At 30.6% G+C, this 20,187-nt stretch overlaps 1 protein-coding gene across 4 annotated transcripts in view; it reads left to right on the forward strand.

The window, feature by feature from the left end:
• Positions 1–20,187, forward strand: part of LOC118183500 (uncharacterized) — a 62,711-nt gene that overhangs the window by 30,195 nt on the left and 12,329 nt on the right. For all 4 annotated transcript variants that reach the window (XM_035353066.2, XM_035353062.2, XM_035353063.2 and 1 more), the window contains exons 2-6: positions 8,644–8,885; positions 10,869–11,188; positions 14,641–14,696; positions 15,566–15,633; positions 17,148–17,281. In XM_035353066.2, the coding sequence (XP_035208957.1) occupies positions 8,644–8,885; positions 10,869–11,188; positions 14,641–14,696; positions 15,566–15,633; positions 17,148–17,281 (820 nt within the window). The remainder of the gene's footprint in view (positions 1–8,643; positions 8,886–10,868; positions 11,189–14,640; positions 14,697–15,565; positions 15,634–17,147; positions 17,282–20,187) is intronic.

Below are 20,187 nucleotides of genomic sequence, written 5' to 3' on the forward strand. Positions count from 1 at the left end.
CTAAATAGTGTGATATGATTTGCCTTGAGCTCTGAAAGCAATCACTTGGTGATCATGTTAGATTCTCATGATTAACAGAGCCTTAAAAAGTATTATGTAAATGAACATTTTGCCTTACCTGCTTTTAAGAAAAACTATATTGATTTCTGTACATTACAGAATTGTATTATGTTTGTCTTATGATTATGCACCTCTTTGTAACTATTAAAGGTTGCAGAATATAGTGCAGATTTGTAGCTTTAGTAAATTGTGCAGAGACTTATCATGCTTAAGGGTAAAATTTTTTTCTCCTTTGTTTAAAACTTTTATTTCCTTCTAATCCTTTTAATGGAATTTGTGTGTGTAAAAGGATCTTGTGCATTTTAAAAGTCAGGTTTATTTTTGTTATGAAAAACACAAAAATAAAGAATCATATTTATTTGAGCTATCTTAAGTTTTTTCTAAGCTCATTTTGTTTATTTATAGTGTGAGAATTCTGTTCATTATATTAATTTAAATGAAATGAATCAGGTTTCAGCTTATTACATTTGAATATACACTCGTTAACTTTCACAGGGGTTTTTTTTTTAATGAGGAGAAGTGTTTTTATATTTAAAAAATAATACTAATAGAGTTTACTGTAATTAAGGGTTTTAATTAGGTTTTTACTCTCAATAGTACTTTTGACTGAAAGGTGGTTGCTTCATTGTTTTAATAATATGTTAAAAACTGATATTGTTATTTTTTGTTTTTGAATCATAGCACATTTTCTACATTCTCTCCTGATTTCTGTTATATTTTACAGAGGTAACTAATTTTACCGTTATAACTTGTAAAGAAAAGTAAAACAAAACTTATTCCTATTTTTGAAATAATGTCCCTTCTGTAGGGAATTTGTATAAAAGAATTCCCTATTTTGAGTAAAAATCCCCATGGAGCGAAGCCGTATTGTAATGGCGATATTAGTTGTAGTAGTAATTATTAGAAAAAGATGTATTTCGTTCTGCAGAGTAGTTAATTTATAATGGTGAATAGTAGAGGGCTGTCTTCTACTCCGCAAACAGCTTCGTCAATAAGTTGGAAAAGAAACGGTGATAAACCACCAGATTATTATTTTTTTCCCCCCATGTGGCGTGTGGTAGTACCTCACCAAGTTTTGTGAAATAAAAATGATATAAAATCTTGGAAGCATATTAAAATTATGCTTTGGGAAAATAATTTGAAATGTCAATTGTGTTCATCCACTGTAGAATGTCTAAAGAGGCTAATTTTTTTTGAAAGAATTAAAAACCTGTTATGCAATTTACTCGTTTTGTTACTTGTACATTAATGCTATCACCTTGGTGATTCTTTACAGAAGAAAAAGAATGATGCCTTATAGTAGCAAAAAAAACTATTACATGCATACGTAATATACTTTTTAATTAGGTATTTATTCAGGAAATCAATCAAGAAACCTACTTAAGAGCAGATTTGGGGCTTCTTTTGATCCACTCAAAACTTTGTGGTGATTGCTTTAAAAAAAGGGTAAAATCCTATTATACAGTGCAGCCTTGGCGCGATTTTGAAAATTATCGCCAACACCAAAAATGACCCAAAGAACGTCTATATATATACTATGTGTGTATATACACTATATATATATAGTATATACTATGCGCATATATATTCTTTGAATGACCTGTTTACTACTCATCGTATGTGTCACGTTTTTACTGCTCGTCATAAAGTCGCCAAAAGTAGCCAAATCCCGTGTGCACCGGATACTAGGATTAAACCAAAAATTTGTTTAGAGATTTTGTGAAAAAATAATATATACTGAGAAATTTTTACAGACAGATATCATAAGTGTATATTTTCAAACCAAGTTCAAAACAAAAAATAACACAATGTTGGTCTATAAAAGCCATAGGAATTTGGAATGAAATGAAAAGAATGGTGATGTTGCATTTTAAAATAAGAATTTCTCTCCTGATTATAAAATAGAAATGTTGAATTCAAAATATAAATAAGTTTGAGAAACTGATTTGGTGATTTTGATTTTGTGTGTGCGGACATTCAGATGAGTGATTGCATGTCAGATGAGATTTTTTTTATTCCCTTTAAGGGCTGTTCGCACTGGGGTTATCTTAGCTAAAAACACAGCTGAGCCATCTCCAAAACCAGTTTTTACCCTTAGGGCAGCAAGTTGAAAAATCTGAACTGCAGGCGGAACGGCCCTTTACCATGTCCCTCTGATATAACATAATTTTGAATTAGATTTAATCTTGACAAGAGTTTTTATTATTGGCAGAGATACTTCAAATACTGAATTTTAACAATAAACTTTGGTATTGAGGATATCCTAGTAATTAAAAATTAATGAAATATTATATTAGTTGCATTGGTATTGAGGATATCCTAGTAATTAAAAAATTAATGAAATATTATATTAGTTGCATATGAGCACTTGGCATGATACAGGTTAAGCATGTGATGATTGCTTTAATCATAATTATTAATATTTAACATGAATCACAAAAGTTATGGTTTTTCATTAAATGAGAAATACCTTATTAATGTGATTATTTTAAAGTACAAGACCAAAATTAAAATAATTTCTTTGAACACTTAATTATGTTGTATATGTATTTGTTATCGAGAATCTGTTACCACTAAAATTGTTGACAACATTGTCAGTTGCAACTAAAATTACAGTTGTAATTTCCTCTTGTATGTGGAATATATTTGTAATCATAGTGGTATTCTATTAAAATGCTCTCCTCTCTGCAATTACTGTGATTGTAATTTCATTACGATTTTTATATTTTCCCCTAGAAAATGTATTTGCTTTATCTGGCTATAAAATGGAAAATATTTTGAACAGCATAGCTGTGCCAGATGAACCAGCCTCCAAATTTGGCAATTTTATGTCTGGCATGATAACCATGTGATTTTGGTGAGATTTGAAATTTGTGTTAAAGCATTAATTTGGTTGTGTTTTTATGATTATGGCAAAGCATGCGAGGGCTATCCGCCTAAAGGATGATTTGGTGAAGAACTTTCTAAGGCAGGCCCCCTCGTATTTACATTACACATGGGGAAAACCATTAAAATGCCTATGCAGCCAGTTTGTTCGCTGGCATTCAAACCCTGAACTGAATCACCAGCGTTTAACGTTTAAATGCTGGGTCTTTTTACATGGTCTGTCTAAGGGATTCAATAGTGTTTGGTTATATTTCGTATTTCTGATGTTCTTTTACCAAAAAATGAATTTTTTGCTTTTTTACCAACATTTTTAATGCTTTCTCTTTTTCTGATGGTAAGTGCACATGTTTTTACAGTGTGTTAATGTTTTTCATCATATGGCAGTATGGGTCTTTTTTTTTAATACATGCCTTTTTTTATTCCAAATTTGAAAGTTTTTTATGGATTAATTGTGATTATTTTTTACTTTATTGTACGAAGTAAAGGAACTATTGTAATCACGAAAATTTTTGGATGTCATATTTCAAAATATCCATTTTTATATTATGTTTTATATTTCTGCTGTGCTTTTTGTCAAAAAAAAAAAAAATTTTGGTTGATCTTTACAATATGGTAAATGGTAGTTTGGCGACATTTTGGAGGCGATAAAGGTTACTACCTGGCACTTTGGTAATAATGTGAGCAGTACTCAGTTCCGATTACGCATTATTTTGTGTGAGGGAAATGAGAGATCATGGGATATGTCATGTGATATTAATGGACGAATTACGGTTCTTTAATCGGGAAAAAATCTGGAAATTTTGTATTTGGCTTTATTCTGTGTTGTGTGAAACAGTGTTCGTGAATTTTTGGATCCCATGGCCGTAACTAAAGTGAATTCGAAATGGGTATTTATGTATGTATTAATTTAATGTATGTGCTCATTTATATTTTAAGTAGTGTTTCTTAATTTAATTATATTTTAATTAAATGATAGTTATTTTGTGAATTTTATGTTTGTAGGAATTTGGTATACGTTTTAGTTGAAGTAAATGTGCATGGAAATAATTTAAATATCTGACAATAAGTATTTGTAATGGTTGCGGTATGAATTCGTTGGTGACGTGTATAATGTAATAGATGATTTAGAGGTAAAAGTTTTTGGATATTTTATTTATTTTATATGTGGAAATGTTCATATTTGTAAAGGGTAAATACTTTTTCGCGATCAGGTAATTTCATTTATGTTCTTTTACCGGGTTTAAAGATTGAGAAAATTGTCATGTATTTTCATGAAATTTTTCTAATTTATGAGAAAAAAGCAGTGTACATGGATATAGTGAAGAGTGTGCACAATGCCATTTTTGTGCAATTCTGGGATTTTTTTTAAGTAAAAATAAGTCGGCATGTACATGGTTTATGTGTATGTGTTATTTTGAAAAATGCGTAAGGAGTATGGTATTGTGCACTTTTTCCCAATTTTGCAGTGAATATTTGTCATGATTAAGCAGTTTTGTTAGACAAAATTTCTAGCATAAGTGTAATTCGGCTAGTAGATTGTTGGAAGAAGTGTTCAGTAGATAAAAAGAAAAGAAACATGTCTTTACTTCGTGAAGACAAAATGGCGGCGGGAAAAAAAAAAAAATAGAGGGTTGCTGTAGGAGAGTTGGTCGCCAAAAAAACGCCAAGTTACCATAATGTAAAGATCAACCGAAATTTTTTTTTGGTACTTACGTATTAACGCAACCAGGCCAAAATTCGCATAAATCGCCAAATTTGGCGACCCTACTTATGGCAAAAATAACACTGGGCACATTTGTTAAAAGAAAAAATAACACTGGGCATGTACTATCGCAGCAATGGGTTTTTGGCTGAATTTGCCGAGAAAAGAAAGAGACTTTTTTGTTACTGTACCTAACAGAAGCGCCGTTACCCTCATGGAAAAAATTTGCAAAAATATCAAGGAAGGAAGCATCATTTATTCAGATTGCTGGAAAGGATACAATACAAGTGAGTTCGAAAATGCTGGATTTCTGCATGGAACTGTTAATCACAAATATAACTTTGTGGTTCCCAACACGGGCGTTCACACACAACATGTAGAGCGCATGTGGGGCTGAGCCAAATGGCGCAACAAAAAACAGAGAGGAACAGCCCATCATCATCTTGACTCATACCTTATCAAATTTATATGGCGCCAAGCTCAAGCTGTTAATGGCGAAGACGGTTTTCAATCAGTGCTAAAAGCAATAGCCAAAAGATTTCCACCGAAAAAAAAATTCTGCAACTTATTCAAATTCGAAACCGGAAGGGTTTTAATTGCTGTTTTATATTTTAAAACAAAATAATATAAAAAAACTGTATTAAAAATTATCTGTAATTAATAAATGTACATTTTGTTTCTATTCATACTTTTTTACTCAAACTTACAAATCGTGCCAACCTGGTTGCGATAATACGTAAGTACCAAATATTTTTCCCCTTTTTACCAGCTTTTTTAATGTTTTCTCATATTTTAATGGTAAGTGTGCATGTTTTTTCATCATTTTAATTTTAAAGTTTTTTTTTTTTAAATTTTTTAAAAAGGGCAAACTTCCTCACCTTCTGACCGTCTGCTCTTCTCAAACTAAATAAATGAATACACTTATTAAAAGTATTTTGAATTGTTCCTTCGAAAGAAATTATCTCATAGAAATTCTTAGCATACAGAAAAAAATTTTATTGTAACCCTGTAGATTGCTTTTGCTGAATTCCAGTGTACATGATGTATGTCTGTGCATGTTTCAGCTGATGATAATTGCAAACATGTTAATATTGTTCCAGTATCTTTGAAGAATGCTGTAAAATTTATTTTATTTATTTCTTTATTTATATTTTTTGAGTTACCTATCCTATACTTTGAAGTTAAAGTCTCAAATTTTTAACAAAGCTTTCAGTTTATTTTTTATTTATTTATTTATTAAGCACTGCACCAAAGCTTCTGGATTTTCCAGGAGTATGTGCTTTAAATATAGCCAAGAGTGAAACTCTTATATAGCTGGGAATTATGTCAGCAATTAAAAATAATAAAAAATTAAGGAAAAACATAATTGCTGTTAGAAGAATACAGCTTTCAAAGCAGAAACAGAGTACCTAAAAATGACGGAAATTACAATCTTACATTTTAGATGATGTATAAAGCCAAAAAAAGTATATATTCATGTAATTTTATTTTTTAACTCTTTTTTTGCAGATTACAAAAAAAGTTATTGTATAAATATTATATGTGTATATTAAACTAGTAAGTCTGTATATATTTAATATAAAAATATATTTCTGTCAGATTTCATAAATAAAATTTTAAAATTCTTTGATTTTTCTTAAATGCTTTTTTCTCCCAAATATGTTCATATTTTTTGGTTTGCCTAAACTTTTGTGTTATACCATCTTCTTGCCAAGTATATTTTTACTCGTCCAGTACCAAAAATCATACATACCATTTATGACAGCCATGAACGCTTTGCAGTTGGACATGGGGGAAGGCAGAAGAATCTACTTCTAATGGTACATTCACTAGAGCTCGTTTTTTGTTATTATTAGTCCAAAGGTCAATTTGCCCAGAAAGACTATTAATTTCATTTTGCATTCATTCACTATAAATGTTGATTCACTTTTAAAATTGTCACCAAATATTAGAGCCCTGTATTATATTCAAAGAAAATAAATAATGAAGAATCAGCATAAAATGTATGTATGTTTCTCACATTGTGATAAAACAATGGTACCTAGAGCCATCAAATTTTGAATAATGTAAGTTTTCACCCGAATATGGGCATATGGAAGCCCAAATTTGGAATTTATTTTATTAGCTATCTCGGTACTTTTCAAATAGTTTTTATATGCTAAGAAATTATTACTTTTATGTTGTGTGCAAGTACTCCATGATTAAGGTTTTCCTTAAAATAATTCCTTATACTTTTGATAATTTTCTGTTTCATGCATATGTGTTACTTAGCAATTGTGGAAAGTTCTGTAATTAAAATTTTAGATTTATTTATTTTATTTTTTTAATTTGTTTCAACTACCCTTTCTTGCCCCCCCCCCCTTTTTGACATTTTGTATACCTGGAAAGTCTTGACAAGTGTAATTCTTAATAATCTATTTCTGTTCACTTTGCATGGATTGTAAACAAGCCACAGAATGGCAATCCATAAAAGTTTGAACTCGTGATAAAAAGGTGCAGAGCAGATAAATTCCTTATACACGTTTATTTACTCTATGTAAATTAAAAATTAAAAATGCATTTTTTAAGACAGCAGAAAAATTTTCAGATTCTTGATCTATGTATAACAACAGTAATAATGTGGGAAGGCTACCATGTATGCAGTGAAAGCTAAGTAACTTTATGAATTATTTGAAATATTTTCAACTAAATCACATGTACAGTATATTTTGAAAAAAAATTCATTGCACATATAAAATCTGGGCATAATTTTATTGCCATGTTTGTTTCAAAAATCTGTATGGATTGCAGACATTTGCAAATTATTAAAATTCTTCTGTATTTATATGTAGCTGCTTATCATGAATTTAATTTATTAATATTCTTACCATTTTATATTTCATTTTATTTTTATTATAATTTATTTATTTTTCAACATTCCTGGTATCCTTCTGTAGGTTCTGACATTTCACATTTTGAAAATTAAGTAGTTATACAATCATACCTCAAAATAAATAAAAGCCTTTTGAATATAAATGAAACTTCATAGATTGCTTTTACATGTACCAAAAAATATTTTAGGTACTTTTCCGTTTCGCCGGCGCAAATCTCGCCAAGCAGACTTTATTGGTGACAACACACATATACAAAATGTTGACAAATGTTAGTTCTAAGAATTTTTTGTTATGAAAGATATAAACATTTTAATGTCATTTAAAATTTTGTAAAAATGCCAATAAATAAAGAAAATGAATATGCTTTCATGGTACAACATGCTGATTCGCCGGTTCATATTACATGACCCCAAGTGATCTCATCTCAAGTAAACTACACTACAAAAATTTAATTCTCGCAGTAATTATCTACATTAATTTCAAGTTAAATTTTTCTGTAATAAAAGTTTAAATGCAAGAATTATTTCAATTTGTACGAATAGCTTACTCAGAAATTATGTAAAACTGCAGTGCTTTACTTCGCTAGTGCATTCTCATTAGAATTGATGAATTTAACTCATGACTTTGCCTTTTCTATATTTTGGCCATTGGGTGAGCGGTGTGATTGCATCTTAATTGACTTAATTACCGCCTGCGAATGGCCGTAGGGCTTAAAATTGAACTATCTGGGTAAAAATTCTATGTAACTGTGTGCCAGTATTGAAAGAAACAATCAATCTGATAAAAATGGCTGCAACTTGTTTTGAAAATGAGGAGTAAAAGGTTACCTGCGAGGATATTCCGTTGTACCATTATTGGCGACTTTATCGCCTGTGCCGGCAAAACGGAAAAGTACCATATTAAGTTTTATAAGATGTCAATGTAATAAAATTAGTTTTGGAATATTCTGTATATATATTTAATGAAATTATTAATTGTAGGAATGTTAGTACTTTTTTGTTACAGCAGCTACTGGCTACTGAGCAGGGTGTCTGCTTTAACAAGGAAGGACCAACATGTCTTGTGAAATTTAGTATTTGATTATCATCAAACAAAATTTCATGATTAATTTTGATTTTTCAGTTGAGATCTCGGTTTGATCGCAGAGAGCGTCGTATGTGTTTAATGAGAAAAAGGTACTCTAAATCTGACGAGGAAAGTGCAGATAACATATCAGATGTAGGAAGTGCTGTGTCTGATGCAAATGTTGCAGCATCTTCGGCTTCTGTTTCTAATGAACGTACAAATTCACCTTCATCAGTTAATCTTGTCACGAGATATTTTGGTAGAAAGTCTAAAACCATTCCATCAAGGGCTCTGAAACGGTAATTCATAAATCTTGATATTTTCAGAAGTTATTCAGATTTGCAATTTGGGTGTTTTTAAAAGTTTGGCAGTTTATTATTATTTGCAAAAATTTATATTGTTCTGGAATATGTAATTAGTGTAATGGATTGTATTGATTATAACTTTAGTACTAGCAATCAGGATAACATTTTGCAACTTGAGGATGTTATGCTGTAGCTGTAAAATTCTTTTTGCACATAGTGCAAAATTAACAAGCAACTAAGTTTCAAAGAATGATAAAAGAAAAACTTTCATTTATGGTTATAGTATTTGCTCAAATGTGTGCTGCCTCTTTTCTCGCATTTATGTGAAATATTTGTTTTAGTTTTTCTTAAAACTTTGAATTATAAATGACTGCAGATGTAAATGTATTGATTGAAATCTTTAAGGAAAAGTAAAAAAATAACTGACTAAAATTGTCAGATATATTTAGCCTTTAAAAAACTACACTTTATTAATGTATTGAACAGATAGGGTTCAATTAAATTGACTCATCTCTAAGCCTTCTAATGGTAAAACTGAAATATACATACCTTCAGATAATAATTTGCTATACTTGAAATTTTTTCATATGAATTTTCTTCTCTTCGCCGTTTTCATTTTCCCATTCCTTTTTTATTATAAAACCCCATATATTTGGCACAACTTATATTGTCATTCTATTTCATCATGGTTCCTTGCTTGGCCTTAAAATGAAATATTCAATTATTTTGAATGGTATTAATAAAAGAAAATAATTAGAAATGTGTGGATATGTGTTATAGATAAACATATTTTTTATTATGTTTTAAAAAAGTATGTATTCTGATGATCAAAAAATTATATTGAAAGTTTTGAGTATCCGTCATACAAACGTTTTTAAATCTTCTTGTGGAATAATAAAGTACAGCCCTAATGTGATGTACACATAATTGGATTGAATGTAGGAGTGTAATGTACACTAAGATAACAGTTCAGAGAGCAAGAAGGCTTGGCTTAAAAATATAGTACAACTTAGAACATTGATGACTGGAGAATTAGAAAAAGAATCTTCAGAATGAGAGTGTGACTTCATAATGCCAGTCATAAAAAGTGATCATAAATTATTAGAAAAACAGAAAATGTTTTTTTGTAATTTTTTTAGAAAAAAAGACCTTTTATGTGGAATATTTGTATGCTTTCCTTTATCATGATTATCATTTCCCTATCCTTTAGCACTTTAAGCATCAAGCCTGTTCTGTCTTCCTGTATGTTGATTTCACCTGTATGCTGGCAGCTAGTGATCTGTATAGAATTTGATACAAGAATATAATTTTTCAAATTGTGTCAACATTGACTAGTGTAGTCCAAATGGAAAGTATACTATTGGTCATCGGTGACTGATGCAGTCCAACCGGAAAATATATAAATAACTGTCAAGTCACGTCACTTAACATGTTAGCAGTCACTACTGATCCTTTAGGGTTGTCATGGCTATAGTTGTAGGATCTCTTATCAAAATTTATTTCCACTGATATTAATGTGTGGAATTTCTATAATGAGTCTCAATGCTCTAGTTTAGCAAATCTTAAATGAATAAAGTAATTAATGTCTACATAGGCAAGAAGTAAAATATATGAAACTGTTTGTTTCACTGTATTGTACTTTTATATATTAGCACTTAAGGGTGCTTTTTTATTTATTTTTTTTAATTGTTCTATAGGCTGGTTCTCTTACATTTTAACTTTTTACACGTCAACAAGTAATGTTATGTGCAATTTAATTATTGGTGACTTAATATCTTTATAAGCTAATGGTAATTTCACATTATGCACTCTGGGTCTTCAAAACATCAATTAAGCATTAAGACACCTGTACAATTTTTTATTTGAATCTTTATATCATATTTTTAAGTAAATACTGTAAAATAGTGTACTTAGAAAAGAATTTATTGAGTTCATGAATTAAATTCTGAGTTTAATCTTTTCCTTTCTTTGTTATAGGCGTTATTTAGGACCACCTAAATCACTTCCATTAAAAAAATCAATACTGAAGAGTGTGTCATCTGCCACATCTATTTCATCTGCATCAGAAACACATGATGAAGAACTGAGTATAAAACAAGAAATTTTAAATATGACCAAGTTACCAGTTGCACGAGAAAAAACAATCGAACCAGATGTAAAAAAAATTCATAAAAGACATGACCATAGGCCCAAAGGAGTTTTAAGAGGAGATTTTCTTACGACCAACAAAGCCTATTTTCTGCCGGACAATCAGGCGTCTTCAAATTCTCTTTCTTCCTCTGAAACAAATATAGATGGTATTTTATATTTTTCATATAAATATAGCTTGCCTGTTTTACATATTTTATATTTTAACCATAGTGCAAAAGCTGCGTTTGTCTCGAAAATAGTCATTTGTCTCAAAAACCGCGACACAGTTAGTTATTTTAGAATGCACTCGTGTTATAAAGTACACGTGAGGTCAGACTACGTACGCGCGCTGCATCGCGGTTTTCTGGACAAATGAATGCAGAGCTTTTGCGCCGCATAGCAGTCAAGCGGTTAAAAAAAAACATAGCGTACAGAACCTGAAGTAAAGTTTTTTTTCCTACACCCATCTTTTTTACCACCTTCTGCCCTGGTTTGTGAGTATTTATAGTTGAAAGAGTTTTGATGTATCTAAAAATTCTTTTACTGGGTTTTTTATGAGTAGTCATATTTTTGCAAGACATTTTTAGTTACTATTGAATTTAATGCTGTCTTGAAAGTTTATTATCTGACACTTCTGTTTTTGATATTCAAACAATATTTGCTATAAAATGTTTCCAATTATTTAAAATTATTAAAAGGGGAATTTTCTAATTAATCGAAATTCCAAGGAAAGTATGTTTTTATTAATCGGAATAAGAGTCAAATATGTTGTAACATTTACATTAATAATCCTATTAATGTATATTATTTTCATATTGCAGTTATGGATAAATAATCTTTGTTTAAAATTTTGATAACTTTAAAAAAAGATACTTCAAGTAATGTAGAAAACAAAGAGGCCTTCCTTCCACCCCCACCCCTTTTTTTTCTCTCTTTTTCCACTTTTTTTTGTAATGAGATTGGCAATTTTTTTCTAAAAATGCAGAAAATTTTCCCATTATAATAGTTGAAAAAAAAATTTTTTTTTCATTATCATACTTTTTTTCCATGTAAAATTAACCTTGTTTTGAATTTAATTTTGTCTTTTTTATTTATATATTATTTTTGATTTTTAATTACATGAAAAATTAATAATACATAACTCAGCATATTATTGAAGATATTGAATTATTTCATATGGAGTGTGCACATTATATTCTTTGACTACAGTTTTTAACAAATAATCCCCTAAAACAGTGATTGAAAAGCAAATGAATACTCTGTATAAATCTGTTGATAATGAGAGCTCTTTTTTCTTAATAATGCAAGCTTGGTCACATGTCAATTTCTTCTCTTAAAATTTGTATGTGCAGTATACAGTAAAACTGAATCAGCTTGTTCAGGCCTTTTGATGCATATTGCATTGTTTCCTGCAGCTTAAATTTTAGAAGTTTTACTACTACTGAGTTAGACTACTGAGTTTGAAATATAATATTTTTCATTGTCAATTGCATTGTATTTTGTTTTCTATGTAAAAATTACTAGGTTAGTAAAACTGAGATGACACTTTTAAAATAGCAACATATATTTTTCAGACCTTTTTGCTACAAATTAGTAAATGCAACTGTTTTTTTAAAACAGAAAAGAAAATGGAGATGTCAGGCATATGTACGTGCTGTCCTCTTAAAAGGTGAATGCATTCCCATTTTTTGAGTGGGTGGCTACACACTCAAAACATAAACTTGCATCAAAACAAATCAGAGGCATAGAACAAAGAGAAATACTTAATACTTTAATCACATAACTTGAAAACAAAATTAATACTGTTGAATAATAATACAAATAATACAACAGTACAACAAAATAAATCATAATAACTCATATATAAATTACATTATTCATTGTTTCACATTTTTCCCACAACTGATGGCAAAAGGAATTTGATCATCTTGAATATTATCTATTACAATATCTAATTCCAGTCTAAATAATTGTAGTGATCTTAAGAATCCAGAATTACTGTTTTTACAAAAGCAATTCTTATGTTGTCATCTCAACAAGGGATCACCCGAATCATGCATGCTAAATTCTAATATGCACAATCTTTATTCTGATCCTCCAGCAATAAATTTTTTCCTATAGAATTACTAGGGGGGGGGTTATTTTTGTAATTTTTAACAGACTGCTGTCTTAATTGTCATAGATGCTCAGAGCAGAATCTCACTCTTAACAGTTCTTTTTGTGCACTTAGTAATTTGACTACTGGATGATGAGAAACTAGAGTCGGATAAGACAAGAACTAGTTGCTAGAGTTGATCTGTTTCACCATTAAATGACTCTCTTTGAATTAATAAAATTAAAACTGTGTCTCTCTTTTCTATTTCAGATATAGTCAAATTTTTAGATTGGCTGTTGTTATTATCCTTACGTACATTATTGTAAAATCTGATTATTTATGCTAACATTCTTACAAATTTTTTAAATGATAAGAAATACTTGTCATACCAGCCAATAGAATTATTATTCTTTGCCAACATAACAGTAACTATTTTAAGTATTTCCGAATTAATGAGACTTTCTCTGGTTTGTCATTAGATTTAGGCCAGTTTGCCTCATCTTCCAGTTACCAAACAGGTCCCTCCTACCATTTTCGTTTCTACTAATTGATCTGCACAACAGCCTCTAGAAAGTACATCAGCAGGAGTGAGACTACATGGAACATGATGCTGTGTACTGAGGGAGGTCTGAAGACCTGATTTCCAATACATGATCAAAAATAAATGCTTCCCAATGCGATACCCAACACAAAGCCATCGAGAAGTCAGTCCAATAGTAAATATGAACTTCATGTAGGCCAGTGTCATTAATAACCGAATAACATAGCACCAATGTTGGAAGCAAGAGCAAGCAGTCATAATGCATCATTCTTAATCTTGTGTGTACCAAATTTTTCTTCTTGAGACTCTCTACTCTTTAAAAGATGCTTGCAGTATACACATTTTTATTCCAAAAGAGATGTATACTTACTTATAGTTTCATTAATAGATTTCAGAATTACCCATCTAGCTATTTGGATGAGACATGACAGTATATACTGGGGGAGGTCAAAGACCTGATTACCCCTACACGATCGAAAATAAATGCTTCCCAATGCCATATCCAACACATAACCATCGAAAACTTCATGCAGGCCAATGTCATTAATAATTGAAGACAATAACCTAGCACCTATGCTGCAAGCAAGGAGTCTTAGTGTATTTTAAAGGCACCACTCTTGGTCTTGTTGTGCTTTATCAAGTTTATCAATTTCTGACTTTCGACTCTTAAAAAGATTCATGCACCATACGCATTTATATCACAACAGAGATGTATACTTATACTTTCATTAATAGATTTCAGAACTACTCATCTAGCTATTTGGATATGCCATTGACTTTCTAGCCAAGGCCATATCAAAAGACCAGGATCAAAGTAGATATTGTTATAGGTAAAAAAATGGCAGAAATAACAAGGTGTAATAATAGAAATATTGCATCTTCTGCATAATAATTATAAAAGTAGTCCTATCTGGTAATCTTTATAGTGTAAACATTTTTATAAATTTAATTTATGTAAATAATCTTTGGTGGAAATTTTTTAGTGCCTTCTTGGAAATACAAACCTGTGACAAGTTTCTATCAGATGGAAGGAACAGAGGTATGTTGGCATATTCAAAATATTTTATTAAAATATGTAGTTTTTGAGAACTAAAATTATTATTACTGCATTATGTTATTTTTGTGATTATATTACCAAATACTTTAATTCATAAGACAAAAATTGTTTATTTTTGATGCATAAAGTATATAATATAGCAATAAATATAATGATGAGTATATAATATAACAACAGATGATGACTGTAAAAAAATATATATAACTTTTTCCAAATCTGCTAAGTTGGGTTTTTAGTGTGAAAGACATAAGCATTGACAAATTCAGTAGGAAAATCTTCATGGAGAATTTTATGAAGGAAACATGTTATGTGGGAGAAGGTAAAGAAAATTTATCTGGGTATCAGTATAGCCTTCTGCCAAATCTTGCAGATATAGCTTTAACAATGAGGATGACATGCATTAGATAGTCAAAATTTAACATACGATTTATGCATATAACCAGGTTTATTACCAAAAACATTTGTCATCTTTCAGTTGGCTAAAAAATTTGCAACATTAAGTGAAATAGAATAATTTTTTCCATGAGAAATTATTTATAAACACTCAAAAATGTGTCTTAAAGATATGTAATTTTTATTTGCAGTTAATAGCTTTTGATCTTTTAGGATTATTTTTAACTTTTGTTCTATCTGTCTTATGTAAAGGAATGTTTTTTATATTGGAACTGATCATATTGTTTTCCAAAGTGGATACATTAAAATTTGTGTTTCCTTTATGTGTAATATCTTGTATATAATTATTACCAGTTGTAATTTTATATGTTTTGAAAATTATTTAAGTACAGATGTTTGCAAATTACATATGTACTACATAATTTTTGCTAAAAATCTATTTTTCTTATGCATTGTAGAATATAAATGACTCTGTTTTTCATCGAAGACATCTGAAATGTGAACAGGATGAGCGCAGACGAAAGAGGTTAGTTTTTCTTTTGTAATTAACATGCATAAAATTTTAATCCCCCCCCCCAAAAAAAAGAGGAGTCAATGAAGAAACGAGTTACCTGATTCTAGTGTAATTTCATACAAACTTATTATTCATACATAAGTTATTTACTTTATGACTCAGCGTGCAAATGATTAAATTTTGGCAGCCAAGGATTGCATAACTAGGGCTAGAGAGCATCACATTTTAGCATTTGGATGGAGTTTAAAGATGTAGAATTTCTATTCTAGGTCATAACTTCCATTAAAAATTGATATCTCCTGCTCACTTCAGTCATGCTAGCATATCTCACTAATTGAGAGAGAACTGCTCACTTCAGTCATGCTAGCATATCACACTAATTGAGAGAGAACATGCAGTTAGCCTAAAAGAAGCAATGAAGCCATATCAAAGGATCGCTTGCCATTTCATTTGGAGTGTTGCTGCCATTTGACAGTATTGGCAGGAATGGTTGAACCATGGCAGAGCACAGTGTAAAGAAGACTGAGTCGATGTAGAGATATGACAGAAGGTGAGAACAGAGTGGTTGTTTTTGCTGTTCTTGCAGCTATTATTTCATCATTATTAACTATTCAACATGTAACTGGATACAATTGATAGATGAAATTGAGAATGAGATCTGTGCTCATGACACCCATTATTGCACCAACTGCTGCACCTGTGCTCACCTACGAATGCATTTTCAGTGCTGCGAATCTCATTTGACCTAGAATGTCGGTGACAAAGAGTCCGACTTCGAATTGAGCCATATAAAAACCCTTATTACATACAATATTTGTTGCTGGAACAAAACATTTGCAGCAACAGTTCTGAGAAATGCCCTTTGGCACATAAAATTCAATTGAACAGCAATATCATGAAATATTTAAAAACAACATGTCGTTAGAATTTCTGATAGACAGTCTCTCACACTGGAGATAAAAATTTTCCATACAGTGTTGCCATTGCTCGCTTTGAAATCGTTGAGATTGTAAATCAAAAATTCGAGATAAAAATTTTCCATACAGTGTTGCCATTGCTCGCTTTGAAATCGTTGAGATTGTAAATCAAAAATTCGTTATAGTTTTGCAGAATAAGAATTCGGTCTTCCATGTGCCCATGTTCGGTTGGATGTATATATATTCAAAATTTGGATAGCCTTAGATATCATCATTTTTTCACAGTGTGAAAAACATACATAGATTCATGCAGATTCTTGATTATTTAATTTCTTTAACTATAATACTGGCCGATAATATTTGGTGGAACAATTTAAATTTAACAATTTAAAATACACTGTTTATAGTGAACCAATGCAACACTTTGTAGAATATGTTTAATTTTCACTATGTAAACGTTCATGTCCTTTGTTTTGAAAATGTGTTATATGTCATCATCATTGATAACTGAGTGTTTGAGCCTTTAAGTAGTAATATTTTGTGATGTAATTTAAATTCAGAAATTTAATGTGTGAATTCAGCAAAAGTTTTTTCCCCCTACCTCCTCAGATGGGACATGCAGAGGTTACGAGAGCAAAAAGCTAGTGAGAAACTTAAGTACAAGCAGACTAGAGATGCTGACAAAGAATCTGAAAACCATGTACAGCGAAAATCTCAGTCATTTTATCCTAACCCACGTCACAGTAAGTGTTTATGGATTTTTTGTATGTGATATTTTTGTTCAAACTGTATATCAGCATTTGAATTTTTTACACATTTGCTATCCATTTATATTCAGTGTAGAGAAACCTTTACATATGTAAACAATGGAAATGACATCTTTATATCTGTCTAAATTTAGTATAGCTCTGTTTACTTGTATCTGATGCGAAACATTTTTTCTAGCATTTTAATTTCCAAATTAATACCTCCTGTTGTTTAATAATAATTGTGTTCCTTTTTTAAACCTGATACTCAGGAAAGTGTCTGACCTAGTTTTATGATGTATGGATTCTCGATCCTGTCGACAGTAAAAGATGGCAGAAATCCCTCAAAAATTGCACCAATCATTCCTGCGGAAATTCTGAGCCACAGTTCTGCCTGCAACTCTTACCACATAATGTTTGTCAGTCTCTCTGCATAATCCACCAACCAGTCAGTGCTGCAAAAGTATTTGACCCACTTCGTAAAAAGGCTTTTATGGATTTCTGCTATTTTTTCAGGCCCTTCGATTTTATCAGAAGGTCTGTATAGAAGATAGCTCTGTTTAGATCTTTTCTATCAGAAGCTCTTATGAATACAAACTTCCTGCAGGTGATTTTCCATTCCACTGCTTTTTTATCAGCAATATCCAACTGTTCTTTTTTCTTGTTCAATAAATGTTAATTCTCTTGACCATAAATGAATTGGAGTACAGTCTCAAACACAATTCTGCAGCCTTCAAACCAGTTTTTTTTTTTTTTTTTTTAATATATATATATATGTAGAGAGAGAGAGAGAGCCCAAAAATACAGCAATGACAATTGATTTTTATTCTTGTTCAAAAAAATGAAAGGTGACTTATCAAGAATCAATTAGAGTTACATCAGATGAAAGCAGGGATGTTACGAATGTTTCGTGATGTCACTAAAAGTCGTTACTTGGTGACAGTTTAACGGTTGACTGGATAATACATAAGTACCAAATTCTTAGAGTACACTAAGTTTTTCTTTTATTTATACTGCATTTAACAATTTTCTTATTCATTTTTCTTGATCAAATAAAAAAAAAATGATTGCTAAAACTTTTGGTATTTCAGCCATCATGTGGAGGGTTACAAGACTGAATCATTTCAGTTTTAGTTTCAGGCATATTTTAACATTTAATTTCCCAAAAAAAAAAAATTAATCAGCAAACTTCATTTGATTTTTTGAAACCTTGACATTCATGCTACTGATGTTATTCATCTCAGGAAAAGAAAATTTTTACTTCTTAAATGTCCAGGTGAAGTAAAGATTAGAGAATTCAGGAAGAATATTTAACCTTCAAGTGATTCATATTCGAATTATTCAGATGTGGAAATGTTCAGATGGGTGTTGATTATATTATTGTAAGGGACAAATTAGATGCAAAATTTTAGCGTCTAGCTATGGTTATTTATGCATTCTGTTATACTGTGAATAAACAGAATATGGTGGATGCAAAGTTTATGGCTCTTTCTTGCGTAATCATGACAAAATCATTTTTGTAATCATTAAGTAGAAAGCTTTGGTTTACATTTTAGTTTAGTATTTATACTGGTGCGCTCATGAGTGCCCTTTTTAGCTTACAAGCTTTCAGGCCTCACTAGCAACTTGTCTGCAAGTCTTAAAATTTGAATACTGAACTAATTTAGCAGATTGATTTCTATGAGGTGCTATTAGTGTTCGATTTTTATCCTATTAATAAAGACAGCATGTTGACACAAAAGGCTTATGAAAGTGTTGTCGCAAAGTTGATTGCCTACTGTAGAAGGATTTTGAATAAAAGGTTGCAGTTTATTGAAAGGTATTTCAAGAGTACTAAGGTGTGGGGCATAAAACCTAGTGTCATCTACATCTGCATATTCCTTCCTACTTTGTTCGTCAAACTAATCTGATAGTCCACCTGCAACCTCACTACCATCCCTTCTGTAATGAGTCATGCTGGTTTTACATTAGATTACTGTAAAAATGGTTAATATACATTATCAGATATTAGTGACATAAAACAGTCATACACAGTTAGAAATCTTTTTTAAAGTGGTGTGCAGTTATTCAGTGTTATTTTTGTATTACCCTTCATGGCCTTAAATGGAAAATTTGATGTTTTTAAAATATATTTTGTTAATTTATGTAAATAATAAATTTCTCTTGCTTTTCTAAAACTGGAATTTGCTGACATGGATTTAAATTACGTTAGGTTGTCTAGAAAATTCTGAGTGTTTTCAACATGGTTATTTTGAAGCATCCTTGGACAAAATTAGAGAATAGGTAGTCAGTGTTATGAAAAACAGTTTCTAAAGATATTTGGTGGCTATATATATATACACACTATGATGTTTGACAAAAACACTAAGACTGCTACTGTTATTCTTTTAATAAAAATGACAAAAATATGTTGTACATGTGAAATTTAAATTGTCTTCCTCCACTTGTTAATTCACACATTTAAAATATTCCTCCAAAATGCTAATTCACACTCAAAATGGCAGTCGTAAAAACAGACAGAAATTTCAGATGATTAAATTTAAGGACCTTCTACTGATTTTGGTCAAAATTAAGGACTTTTAAGGACCAAAAATCGATTTCAAAAAATTTAAGGACCATACGAACCCTGTCTCAAGGGAAGGTTGATAATCGAAGACTTCCTCGGCATACCTGCGAGCAGCTCAGCCCTCTTGCCATTGCTGTGCTCAGCAGAGATGTAATAAAAATTGAAACACAGTTTTTTTTATATATAATATATATATATATCTGCATCCCATCCAGTAAGGCCTCTTGATGGCCACAAAAACTCAACTCCCACTGATGATGCTGTGGAGGACATAGTGAGTTTTGAACTACTACTAAAAGCAAGAAATAATATTCTGTGCATGAGAAATAAATGAGGA

This window comes from Stegodyphus dumicola, chromosome 3 (genome assembly GCF_044657685.1).
Source record: "Stegodyphus dumicola isolate Sdum_Otavi_A_Nest chromosome 3, ASM4465768v1".
Lineage (NCBI taxonomy): Eukaryota > Metazoa > Arthropoda > Arachnida > Araneae > Eresidae > Stegodyphus > Stegodyphus dumicola.